The sequence below is a fragment of the Copadichromis virginalis genome, linkage group LG1 (genome assembly GCF_057382275.1).
Source record: "Copadichromis virginalis isolate Kocher_CV1m ecotype Utaka linkage group LG1, C_Virginalis_male_GT1.1, whole genome shotgun sequence".
NCBI lineage: Eukaryota > Metazoa > Chordata > Actinopteri > Cichliformes > Cichlidae > Copadichromis > Copadichromis virginalis.
Genome location: NC_140618.1, coordinates 36,206,648 through 36,219,771, shown reverse-complemented (window position 1 = coordinate 36,219,771; position 13,124 = coordinate 36,206,648). Strand labels below are relative to the sequence as shown.

The 13,124-nt window shown below is 37.6% G+C and overlaps 1 protein-coding gene across 1 annotated transcript in view; it reads left to right on the top strand.

The window, feature by feature from the left end:
* The window catches only part of otog (otogelin), a 63,869-nt gene that overhangs the window by 19,397 nt on the left and 31,348 nt on the right, over positions 1–13,124 (top strand). Inside the window, exons 18-20 of the mRNA XM_085459765.1 lie at positions 746–820; positions 1,826–1,872; positions 3,977–4,142. Coding sequence (XP_085315891.1) covers positions 746–820; positions 1,826–1,872; positions 3,977–4,142 — 288 coding nt within the window. The remainder of the gene's footprint in view (positions 1–745; positions 821–1,825; positions 1,873–3,976; positions 4,143–13,124) is intronic.

The window sequence follows — 13,124 nt, the reverse complement described above, 5'->3', positions numbered from 1 at the left end:
ACGAGGAAGTGATATTCGTAGGTAGAAGTATGTAAAGGCAAAAAAATGATGAAATATTTATATGATGAAGCAGGTGGGACTTAATACCCAGAGCAGCTTCAGTACTACCTGCTGTGCTGATGTGGAGGGTGGTGAAGCTGGAGTGACTCCACCAAACCAATCCACTCAAAGTGATATTTGTATCTGCTTTGAAGTTTAGGTCAGCTTCTAAGTAGAAAACCTGGTATCTTTGCTGCAGACATTGTAGACCCAGAGGACCTCGGTAATTGTGCTCTCCTTTTTAGCTTGCTCTGCCCTAGAAGACATGCATCTTAATTCCTCTTAAATGTCCCAGGTTTTTACATCCTAGTGCAGCGCCATGCCTTACTTACCATGTGATAGAGTTACATCAAGGAATTCATCGTGAAACCCCCCTTTCATTCCCACTCGGGCTGGGGACGACAGATATCTGATAACCAGTGAGAAAGAATTTGTAGTACAGAAGCTGATGTGTGGCACTGGCCTATATGTTACAAAGGCTTTTAGCCTTAGCTAAACATAAATTACCACAATGTATATTATATAAATCATACAATACTGTATTTTTTTCAAGTAAGACTGGTCTATTTTGCTCCCCTCCACTTCTCCTTAATTAACATTGGTAAGGAAAAAAATTAAGCAGTGAATGTATATTTATGGGGGGAACCAAAGTCGGTCCATTTAGGTTTGTCACAAGTTCAAGTCAGGTTGTCTCTTTTTTTTCCAGGAGCGAGTGCCCCTGCAGTTTCCTCGGAGCAGATTATGAACCAGGAGATGTGATCATGACTTCAGCAGGCGTTCAGTAAGCTCCTCCCCTTCATTTCTACCTTCAGTCTAGACTTATGAGTGTCAGGCTTTATTTTTGTAAATAAATTCTGTAACAATGAACTGTGACATTACTGATATTACATGAGGCAGTTTAGTTAGCAGTTAGAGAAAGCACAGAAAACACTGGGAACTGCCTTTAATTTAGTCAGTTAAAATAATGCAGTACTGAGGAGCAGAATTTACTTTCAGAACAAAGGAGTCTAAAGTTTCTGGTTTGCTGTGGTTCAGATTTCCTAATTTTTTCTCAATAAAAAGCTCTACCTCCTGTCAGTCACGACCACGTAAAAGGAAAATCTGTGTAAGAAAAGTTTATATTTTTCTAGAGATATTCTTTTCAATCAAGTGTTTCAAGTCAAATGTTTGAATGAACAAAAGACTCCAGAAAATTAAAAAATTTTCAAAATAGAAAAAAATTGCTTTGTTTAATTCAAATTGTTACTTTAAGTTAGGCCAAGAGCTTATTAGGTTCTTCCCTGCATATTAAAAATATTATGTTTTAGAGTTCCACAAAAAACAAAAAACAAAACAGGAACATTTCTTTCCTGTTGGAGATGATGTTGGATTTCTTGCAAGTTCTGTCCAGAGATCCAACATCAGAAGACTTCTGTCAAGTAATGTAACACAGGTTGTTTGTTTAAATTGTATAGGGACCAGCTGTAATCAGCAACCTTTTTGGTGAAACAATACAATGTGTGGAAGAAAGCTAATATAATTTCCACCTTGAGAAAGACTGAATCACCTGGGGAGTATAAATCTGTTCTTTAAATTTCTAATTTGGTGAAACTCATATTAGGGAAATTACCAAAAATGAGCAAAGTCAATGTAAGAGGACAAATAACAGAAACTACATACATTGCAGTATATTGACATTATCACCAAAGTACCAAACCTGTATTTAATTTTAAATATGTGAAAATTCTATGAATTTTCTCCAGTTGCCATCATTAAGGTGAGTAATGTCTCTCTGTGCCTCCTGCAGGCTCTGTCTGAATGGTAGACTGGTGTCCCAAACACAAACAGGCACAGGTGAGTCCATTTGATTTTGTTAATCTGATCTTTTTTTTTAATCTTAAGGCAAAAACAAGAATTGAATAATAGAAGTTGAAGAGGAGTTTAGAGCTCAGAGTTCAGAAAGATATTGAGACAAGAGCTGGATGGTAGGGAAGAGTTATAGATGACTGGAAGGGTATAGCTGAAGTCGGAAACTACCAAGAAGGCATTTGTCCTTTGGACAAAGAAATGAGAACAAGGAGACTTGGTGGTAGAATGAGGAAGTACAAGACAGTGATAAAAGGAAAAGGTTAGCAAAGAAAAGTGGGATAGTCAGGGAGATGAAGAAAGTAAAGAAGTAAGTTTGGGAGGCTGGGTGAACAGCAAAGAGAGAAGAGGGAAAGGAAAGTGTTTATAATAAGTTGTACATGAGGCTGGAAAACAAGGAAGGACAAAATGACTTGCGTTGATTAAGTAGGGAGGGAGACTGAGTTGGAAAGTATGTGCAGCAGGTTAGTATGATTCAGGATAGATATGGAAATGTAGTAACAAGTGAAGAGAGCATGTTAAGAAGATAGAGGAAGTATTTTGAGTTTATGAATGTAGAAAATGAGAGAGAGAACAGATGGAGGAAAGTTAATGAATCAGGAAGTGCAGAGGATTAGTAAGGAGGAAGTGAGGGCAGGTATGAAGATGATGGAGAGTGAAAAGACAATTGGCCAATGTGACATGTCTGTGGAATAATGAAGATGTCTAGGAGAGAAGGCAGTGGACTTTTTAAGCAGATTGTTTAATACAGTCTTGGAGAATCAGAGGATACCTGGGCAATGGAGAAAAAGTGTACTGGTACCAGTTTTAAAGAACAAGAGTGATGTGCAGATCTGTAGTAACTACAGAGTGACAAAGGGGATGAACCTTACCGTGTATATGTTGAAGCTCGGTCAAGAAGAGAGGTGATGATCAGTGAGAAGCAATATGGCTTCATGCCAGGAAAGATCACTGCAGATGTGATGTTTGCTTTGTTATTGGAGAGTATAGAGAAGGTCAGAAGAAGTTGTACTGTGTCTTTGTGGATCTTTCTTATAGCCAAGAGAAGAAGAAGTATGTGAGGATAGTGCAGGACATTTAAAAGGACAGTGAGACAACGTGAGGTATGCAGTGGTGGGGGTGGTATTACAAATTGTGATGGAGGTCAGATAGAAGTGTCTGTGGATGATATTTGCAGCTAATATGTTGATCTGTAGTGAGAGTAAGAAGCAGTTGAAAGAGTCTGGAGAGGTGGAGGTATGCTCTGTGAAGAAGAGGAATGAAAGTTAGTAGAAGGAAGACAGAATATATTTGTGAAGGGAGACAGGAGGAAAGATGGACATGCAAGGAGGAGCAATAATGAAGTTGGATGAGTTTGAATACCTGGGTTGAACCATCCAAAGCAACAGACATAAGAAAAGTAAAGAATGTTCGAGTGTGGTGGAGTGGGTCTAGATGAGTGTCAGGCTGATTTGTGATAGAAGGATCGCAGCTAGAGTGAAAGTTTACAACATGGTAGTGAGACCTGCTATAATGTACGGTTTGGAGATAGTGGGACTGACAAAAAGATCGGAAGCTGAGCTGGATGTAGCAGAGCTGAAGATGTTGAGTGTTTTTGAGACCAAGATGGACAGGATTAGTCATGAATACATCAGAGGGACAGCTCAGGTTGAACAGTTTGAGAGGCAGGGCTGAGATAGTTTGGACATGTGCAGACGAATTATAGAGAAGATTCACAGATGTAGTGAAGGAGCACATGCAGAGGGTGGGTGTGACAAAGGAGGATGCTAGGGATATAATGAGATGGAGGCAGGTGACTGACTGTGATACCCCCTAAAGGAAGTAGCCAAAAGAAAAATAGTCAGTGGATATATATGTTTGTGTCATATCAACTTTCATACTGTGAGTACTGTGAGAAATTACAGTCCTAAGAAAATGTGAAAAAGTGCCTTTTTTGATAGTGAAGATTAATAATGCATGAGCTAAAACATTGATGTGTTTATGTTGTTCAGCATTCATACCTAACAAACTAATTTTTCACTCTTCTTCACTGTCAGTTTAAAAGTGACACCAAAAATCTACAAAAAATCTGTGATGTCATTTTTACTTACAGACAGATTGTGTCCAGAAGGTCAGATCTACCAGAACTGTTCAGAAGGGGAGGATGGCCTCCTGCCGGGAAGGGGTGTGTCCTGTGAGCGCACCTGTGAGTCTTACCTGCTCAACCTCACCTGCTCATCACACGAGCCCTGTCTGGCTGGATGTGTCTGCCCGCCTGGGTGAGTGACAGCTAGTACAAATGTATTCTGTCCATTGGTGAATAGTTATACATAGAAGGTAATGGCTGCTTTATAATGTAAAAAAACTCCTTTTGATTGGACAGTACTGCACTTTTAAAATCCATTTTATTTTAATTTGATTGTAATTCTTCATTTCACAATTTTAAACAAAAGCTACTCTCGTTGTTATGGAATCCAAATTTAAAAAGGGAAAAGGAGAAAAATAGAGAATTGAATATAAAAAATAGAAAAGGTATCTGGAAAAATTTATTTGCTTTCATTCAGCTGACTCTCTGGGATGTGTGATCTGTAGCAACAAACTAGTAAATAACAGAATTCAAAATAGAAAGATCAAACTGATTATTCACACTTCTCCACTCGTAATAACCCTGAGATTCTTGTGCATGCATTGGTCTTTAGTCACAGTGCAGAGTGGAAGTATGGTCAGACTAAAGATGGAGACTGAATGTAACAATTTAACATTTTTGTTTCATATCAGGGTAAAACAATGAGGTAAAACAAAGGGTTCCAAACTCCTGCTTAAGTGGTACAGAATCTTGAAAAGTTCACACATAGCAGACTGTAGTTATGCTAGTTAACTGTTTGGTATCAGGTTGATTGAGCAAAGGAACAAGATGTTTTTCTTGAGCAGTAAAGGTCAAGAAATGAGTGTTTCACTTAATGAAATCTTATGCTGTTAGTGTACCTGACTGAAGCTGATGTCACAGAGAAACTGGCTGCAGGTTGATTAAACTTTCTTAAAATGTCACAGAAGCCTGAAATAGTCTTCCACCCCCCTCCTTCCCATACCTGGTGATGCTGCTTGTGTGATACATGTAGTCAGCACTTCATTATAACCATTTGTTTCCCAACATAAAGTAATAAGCAGACGTAGCTGTTCATTTTGTGTGGACAGTTTTAGATAAACTTAGCCCAGTTGTTCTGTTAACCTGACTCATCTTCTGGTTGAACTTGCTAATTCCCTGCTGGCTTCTAATACATGAATTTTCCTGGTTTTTAATTCCTTTTTTTGGGGGGGGGGACTGCCTTGCTTCATCTACTGGTCAGACCAGTAAAATGTATAAGTTGGAATTAAGTTTTTTTGGGGAAATTTTTACATTTATAGATTTAAAGATATAAGCCTTGTGGAAGTGTCTGTTGATGTGACATAAGGAAAAGTGCAGATTTTCTGTGGCAGACAAAGGACGGGATTCCAACAGATGAGGTGAACAGACATTATGGGTAGAATACAGTCATCTGACCCCTTTAATCCTCTCTGGCTGTCAGCCTGAAAGGGGGGTTAAGTGGTTTCATTCTGTGACATCAACCAGGAGTCATCCTGATTACAATACGCACAGGCAAGGGTTAGTTTAAGGATGTCGCATCTTATGACATATTTGCATAGATTATATAGTTGATTGATGAGAGCGCTACACCTGCAAACAGAAGGATTATATTTCTCGATTTTAGAACTGTCAAAAATATAAAATCTTTGTTTTTCATGTAAAAGCAGAAGAGCTGAATAAGTATACAAAAGAACAATGAAACAGTGTAGCGCTAAAATGGTAACTCTTAAAAGACAATCAAAGATTCTATCTGTGAACCTCAAATCACGTATTTATGAAGGATTTCCATTAACAAATAAAACTGACCTTGTTAGGCTTTCTGACATTGTCAGAGAATTTGGCCCTAGCTTTAATTTGAGAAAAAATAAAACCTATCGCTTAAGGTGATTTGGAAAACTATCTGACCAATGAAAGTCTTACATTTGGAAAACATAGACACCACTGAAATGAGAGACCATCTGGTTTGTTGCCAATATACAGATCAAACACCAACATCCTTGTATAGAGGGATGCTTTTGTAAACATTGACTCGAGTCACTTGTAAATCTGTGAAGGCACCATTAACGGTGAATGCTATATAGTTCTGGACTAACATGTACTACAAAAGATCATCAGCAAGACAATGCTGAACAAATAAACTTTAAATAAATATATATTGTACATATCACGTCAGCATCGATGATCAGGCTCCAAACTGACCTGTCTCAATTCATTTTTGTCACCCATTCACACAACTCACTAAACCCACATGACCCCAAAATATATCAAAGTAGCTGATGTTTGACCGTTAAGCATCTTGTTTGTATCCACCACCATCCACCACCACACCACTGAAAAACCATTAAAAATATAATTCAAACAACTACTAATTGTCTAAATGTGTTTTTAAATAATCTGAAGTACTACTGTACTGTGCTATGTGTATTTATATAGTCAAAAAAATGTTAAAACAAGACCAAGGTTAGATTTTTCTTATTATATGATGAATATAAATAAAAACTTTACATTCAAGACTTGTTTTGACGGAATTACAATGAGTACTAACGGTAACATTAACATTAAAACGGAGCGATCGTGGTTCAGGGACTTGGGAATCTCATCTTGTAACCGGAAGGTTGCCGGTTCGATCCCCAGCCCTGTCTGTTTTGGTCGTTGTGTCCTTGGGCAAGACACTTCACCTACTGGTGATGGCCAGAGGGGCCAATGGCGCGATATGGCAGCTTCTGTCAGTCTGCCCCAGGGTAGCTGTGGCTACAAATGTGGCTTGCCTCCACCAGTGTGTGAATGAATAGTGGAATTGTAAAGCGCTTTGAGGGTCTCGAAAAGAGCTATATAAATGCAATCCATTATTATTATTAAAACATATCTGCTGTCTCTCCAAGAAAATAACCCTAATGTATGTCAGTGAAGACTGCCATTAGCTTAAATTCTTAGTGGTTAAACTGGTGAAAATTAAAGCATAGTCTTTCTCTAAATCTCATTTTGAAGCATAAATGGCAGAAATAATAGAAGCCTTAAGTTTTACTGAACAATTAGACTAATTTAAAAAAAAAGAGGAAACAATCAAAAGTTCTCACAAACGTATTTTTTTATTCAATAAAAGGGCAGATCCATCCCAGAGTATATTGCTATCTAGTTAACTAATATCCATCATTTCTCTGTCTTATTTGTTTTTCCATATTTTTTACCCTCAGTGCCTACCCACCCGTGTTCCTGTCAGGTTAGATGATTAGATTTCAAATTTAAATGTAAAATTATGACATTATACTTGACCTGAATGCATATGCCTTGGTTCACTGGATAAAAAGGGGATCTGTTCTTTAGTTAATCGTTGCCATGGTGAATCTTAGTATTGAAGCTCTGTTGAGGATTGCTTTCTTTCTCTACAAACACATTCAATTCAGGGTCAACATACTCAGAGTTGATTGAACTTACTTTGATCATCCTACTTTCTTAAAGAGGAAACTGTGAGTTGCTGATCTCAGAGTAAATCAGCTCGGAGTTTGTGGTTAGACTCAGAGTTTGTTGAACCGACTTCCTGGAATTTGGCCTTGCATTGAAGCTCCCCTTGGTTACTTTAGCTCCGTTCTATAAATAGCACCAGTCTGGGTTTTCTGCCTGTTACTCAGAGCACTATCTCAGCAAACCTACTGAAATATAGTGATACGGTGAAAAGGTCGGAGAGGGGCAAAAATGGTCATCTGAACCCTGAGTCACCTTTGCTGACCTCACTGGTGTGATTCAGATATCCCTGTTCACTACATGGAGCAAACTGACCTTTTGGGTGTCAACAACATCATAACCTCTAAATCTGTCGTCCAGTTGTAGCTCAGGTGTTTAAAAAGTCACTGAAACCTGAGTTAAAAAAATATGGCACAAAGAAATCTCATTCAGCCCTTCTGCTTCTTGATGACAGATGTATTAATGAGTGTAGTGATAGTGAAACAGTTTTAAGGTTCACTGGGAGATCAACTGATCTGTATGAGATCAGCCTGGAGTCATATTCTGCTACATAGAAGCCTGTTTGTTTTTCTGCTAATCAAGGGTTGTTTTTACAGAAGAAACCTTTATTATGATTCTTATTTTAAAGATTTATAGAGTTCACAAATCAGTGATGTTAACATGACTCACCACACCCTCCCCCAAAAATTCTAAATAAGTTTAAAAAGCAAAATTTAACTACCTTAATATTGTATTTTGGTAGCATTAATGTTGGCAAACATTAAATTTAGTCTTAGCTAGCTAGCATTGTGTTTGCATTAGCAGGTATTCAAAATAATTCATTCAGTATTGATATTTAAGTTGTCGAGGGTTAGGGTTACGAGCTAACTGGCAAAATTCTACAGGGTGAGTTTCTCCGTACTGTTAATATTAATGTCATTGCTCTTATATATATATATGTGCATTTGTGTGATAAATACAAAATATGCAATTTTATTTCCTAATTCATATTTAGAACATACTTTGTGGCTGTTCACTTTGAAAAGTGCTGCTTTCATGCCTTTCGTCCACCTGTAATTTTTCTTTCAGGGCAATGCATGATGGTCTACAGTACTGGGGGCTGTCTTTCTAGTCTTTCACATTTCATCACCAGTCACCAGAATGAATGATAGCAGCTTATTAGCAGCTTCGTTACAGATGCAATCAAGAAATGTGGCTTGTCAGAAATACTTAATCAACCAGTTTGCTATTAGCTATTAGCAGACTGCTAGCAGACACAAGCATAATGTGAGCTTTGTTTCCGGACCTGTTTATTTCTGTTAATTGAACAATATCTCAAGGCTAAGTTCTCTGGTGAAATTAAGCCATCTTTGGTAGAATAGAATTAATAGGATGAGTAACAGTAATAGCTTTTTTTCAATTGTGAACATTGAGCATTTGGGAATTTTTGTGCACAACCTTTTTATGAGACACTGTGGGATTCAGTGAATACACTGTATATTATGTAAATATTCAAATTCACTATGCATTTGGACAGCAATACTAATACCAATAGTGTAAAGGATGAATCTGATGAATAGTTTTTTGCCCAGTGAAAGCATCAAAACAGGAGCTGTTTTGAGGAAAACACCAGGATTCAGTTCAAAACTTACCCCTGTCTGTTTATTGACTAATCTTTGTTAGCATTTCTCAGCAGTTAGTTTATCTACCTTCTCAGATTCTCTTGTCTCTGACCTGAAAGGGCTGAGATGCATTGGCATTTCTTTGTACCGTTTTCAAACGGTAACTGTAACTGTAACTTCGGTCGTTGCTGTGCTTTTTGGAAGTCGAATTTCCCAGAGGAACCCACCCGAGGGATTAATAAAGTTCTATCTTATCTTATCTTATCTTATCTTATCTTATCTTATCTTAAACAACTTAGTTCTTGAGTATTTTATAGGATGATGTTGGTATTTACTATGCTTTTACAACTGTCTGAGCTTACAGCACGATGAGGTTTGTATAAACACTTTAAAAAAAATAAAATGTCACATGCAATAAAAAAAATCACAAATCTTTATATAGAGAGTATTTAAAAATCTAAAACAGTTGAAACTGGTACATACCAAATTTATTGCAGCTTATTTTCTATATAAATGATGAATTTGAGGACAAATAAAAAAACACATCTTCCCTAACCCTAACCCCCAGACCTGAGATGTAGCTTTTACTTTTAATTAATTCTTCAAACCCTAGTGTCATATTTACATCTTGGACATTGAAATAATAACCTTTATAAGATTTCTGATTTCAATAATATTAACTATATCTCCACAGCTTTAGTTGTGTTTACTAAAGCAGTCAACAAATGATAAGCAGCTTCTTCTTCTTCTTATATTAACTCTACACTTAAATGACTATCAAAATACAAAAACCCTTTCTAAACTCAGAGTCAACTGCAAGGTATTCATCTGAAGCGGGACTTTAAAACCTCTAATGGGAAATGATTAGCTGAGGTGCAGACAGATGAATCCATTGTGTCTGCATTCACAATGGCACACTTTGTTTATGATCAAAATGTAGACCATTCATTCATTCCTTCTGTGTCAATTAGTCCAGCTGAACTCATATGAACCTGGACTTTCAGGTGCAAAACAGAAACATGCAGCCTGCTGGAATTTGGTTTTGGTTACAGGTTTTGTTTTAGTTTAGACTCATGAGATGATTCAGTGTGTTGTAAGCAAAAACAAGTTTAGGTGATAAAGATGATATACCTTGTCAGGTCTGCTGCCTTTTGAAAGAGCTAGTGTCTAGGATAAGTGGGGAACATCTGGTTAAAAAAAAAAATAATTTACTTGCAAAATGTAAAAATGTAGTAAAGTATATCCTCCTCATCCCAGACTTTGCACTAAGACGCCCCAGTACTGAAAAAATGAGGCAATTTGTAGCAGAAATTATTTTATGCATTTTATTAACTGTGAAATGGTCATCATGTCAGCATGTTTTGATCTGTGTGTGATAGATCTCACACACAGGGTGGCTGTGGCTCAGGTGGTAGAGCAAATCAGCTACTAATTGGAAGGTCGGTGGTTCGATCCTTGGCTTCTCCAGTCTTGGGCAAGATACTAACCCCAAGTTGCCCTCTGATGCGTTCATCGTCATCAGAGGGTCTAATTGCTTTCTGGTCATACTCATCAGTATGATGAGTATGACGATGTGTGAATGTACTTTAGTTTGCACTTGTGTTTAGAAGTGCTTGTATGAATGGGTGAATGAGGCATGTTGTATACAGCGTTTTGAGTACTCCGGGAGAGTAGAAAAGAAAAACATCAGTCTTTCTTTAAATTATTTTCTGCCCCAAATAAACGGATCAATTCACCTGCTAATCTTGTGAATGTAATTTACGATTGCAAACGTCATTAATAATCTAGGCCATAGGCTGCATACCGTCAGGGATAATTTTCAGCTTATTGTCTCTACTTGGTGTGCAACACTTGGGAGTACACTCAATGCAAGGCAGACTGCAGTCGAGCCATTGCGCTGTTTGACTCATCTGTCATCATGTTTTTCAACTACTTATTCCTCAGTCCACTTTACATCACGCGAAAGAATGAAATTCAAAATGAGGGCTGTGTTTATGAGAATTTATTCATAATGTGCTCATAGGTCAGAACAATAAATGATTTTCATATCTTTGATCAGAGAAATTGATACAGCAGTTTGGCTGCCAGATAAAGGAAGCTGTTAGCACCGTTTTATCTGTGGTGTAACTCTACTCAGATGAACCTGAGGTTTGTGGCGAGACTATTCAGTATGTCACGGCAGCCTCGCCAGTGGATATAGCTCAACCATGGATATTACAAGATACTTATCAGCTTCGTCTTGCAGAGACGAAAGCAAATGGATGGTTGCAGACAAAGACTGTTTCTTTCTCTATCTCTGAGAATCCTAATTGTCTGGTTTTCTCATGTAGCTAACATGAGCGTTACAGTCCACAGTCGCCCACCCCTGAAATTTGTTCTGGGTTCCTGGCATCTCTCTGCTCTGGAAGCAGACCTGCTTTGGCTCTACCTCTGTTATTCTCTTGGCAAAATGACAACGCTATAACTTGATAGCATGCCTTTAGGTCACTGTTCTTCAATAGTTAAAAAACACTGCTTTCAGAGAGATTGGATTATTTAGATGCAGAATTTTGAATTGAATTGAATCTTTATTTTGAACATGTTTAAATAGTATAACAACAACAACAGAGAAAAAGAGACAAGCAAACAAAACAAAAGGAAAACAAAGCAATAATAATTATAAATAACTTAAATATAAATATAAGTTGCACCCACACACACATATACACATCCCCAGTGTGAAAATAGTGGGTGAGACACCCGATCAAAACCCTACCTCCTCCCTGTACTTTGCAAAAAACATATTTTTGAACTGAGTCATGCTGATTGCTTCAGTTCTTCACTTAGTCTATTCCACAGCTTCACTCCACACATAGAGATGTAAAAACTTGTTAATTTTGTACGGATACAGGGATGTTTTAAATTAAATTCAACATGATCATTTGGAAATGATTTGCCTATTTAGATTTCAGGAGTGATTAACCCTCCTCAATGAGTGCTTTACAAATTAAATCATACTCTCTGGTAGGGGCAGAGCTGCTTGTGCATCATGTTCATTTGGTAGTAAACGGTAAGCGGTCTTTGATTTTTAATTAACGTCTGGCTGGCAGTGGGTGTTTGGTTAGGGTCAGGGAAAGTTAGTAAGTAAACGGATATGTGTAGGCTGTTATAGATACTGTTTTTGGTGTAATTATTGGACAATTATTTGTCCGTCAACTTAAAATGAACATAAAATCATGTTAATGGAATTTAAAAATGCATAGTCTTACATCGGTTAGGTTCCTCAAGTGGTGATTGTTGGTTTGTACTTTCATGTTACTCTGTAAACATGTAAATAGCTGACAGAAACTGTCTCATAATCACCATTTAGCAACATAAACCTGAGGCTACAACCCCACACACCAACACAAATCCTTAATGAGGACACACATGTCTAAAATCTTTCTCATAGTAGAATACAACGCTGACCGCACATAGCAAAAAAAAAAAAACAGCACAAGTGAGCGATCGCCACAATGATTCTACTTTAGAAAGATGAACAGGTAGAAAGGGAGGCTGCAGCCTCACTCCTCATCTGCTTGTTGCCTGTTGAAGTTAAGGGTCTGCATACTCAGTTTGGTATTCACTCAGCTTCCACTCTGGGTTCTTAAACCCAGCTTAGTCTTGGCAAGCACCTGCCAAGACTAAGCTAGTCTTGGCAGGTGCTTGCAAAGAACCAAAGTTGTGTTAGCAGCACAATGCGGTTGTTTCTGTCTTGGATGCAGTTTTCCACATTACCATTTATCTCATCATTTTGTGCAATAAGAATAAATTTCCATATCCATGCTCTAGACTGCCTCTGACACACATAATTGCAGTACTGGGAACCAGTTTCCTACAAGAACTGGTTCTCGATTCCTATCCGTAAATATCATGGTAATTTTAGACTTCTAATGATTATCTGTTTGATTTTCATGGCACAATACATCACAGCATACATCTTTAAAAAGCAAGACCTGGGTACAGAAGTTTGAATTTACTTTGGAAATTTCTCTAATCCACACAGGGTCAAAAGTATACATAAAAGATCAGATATATACACATGCCCCCACTAA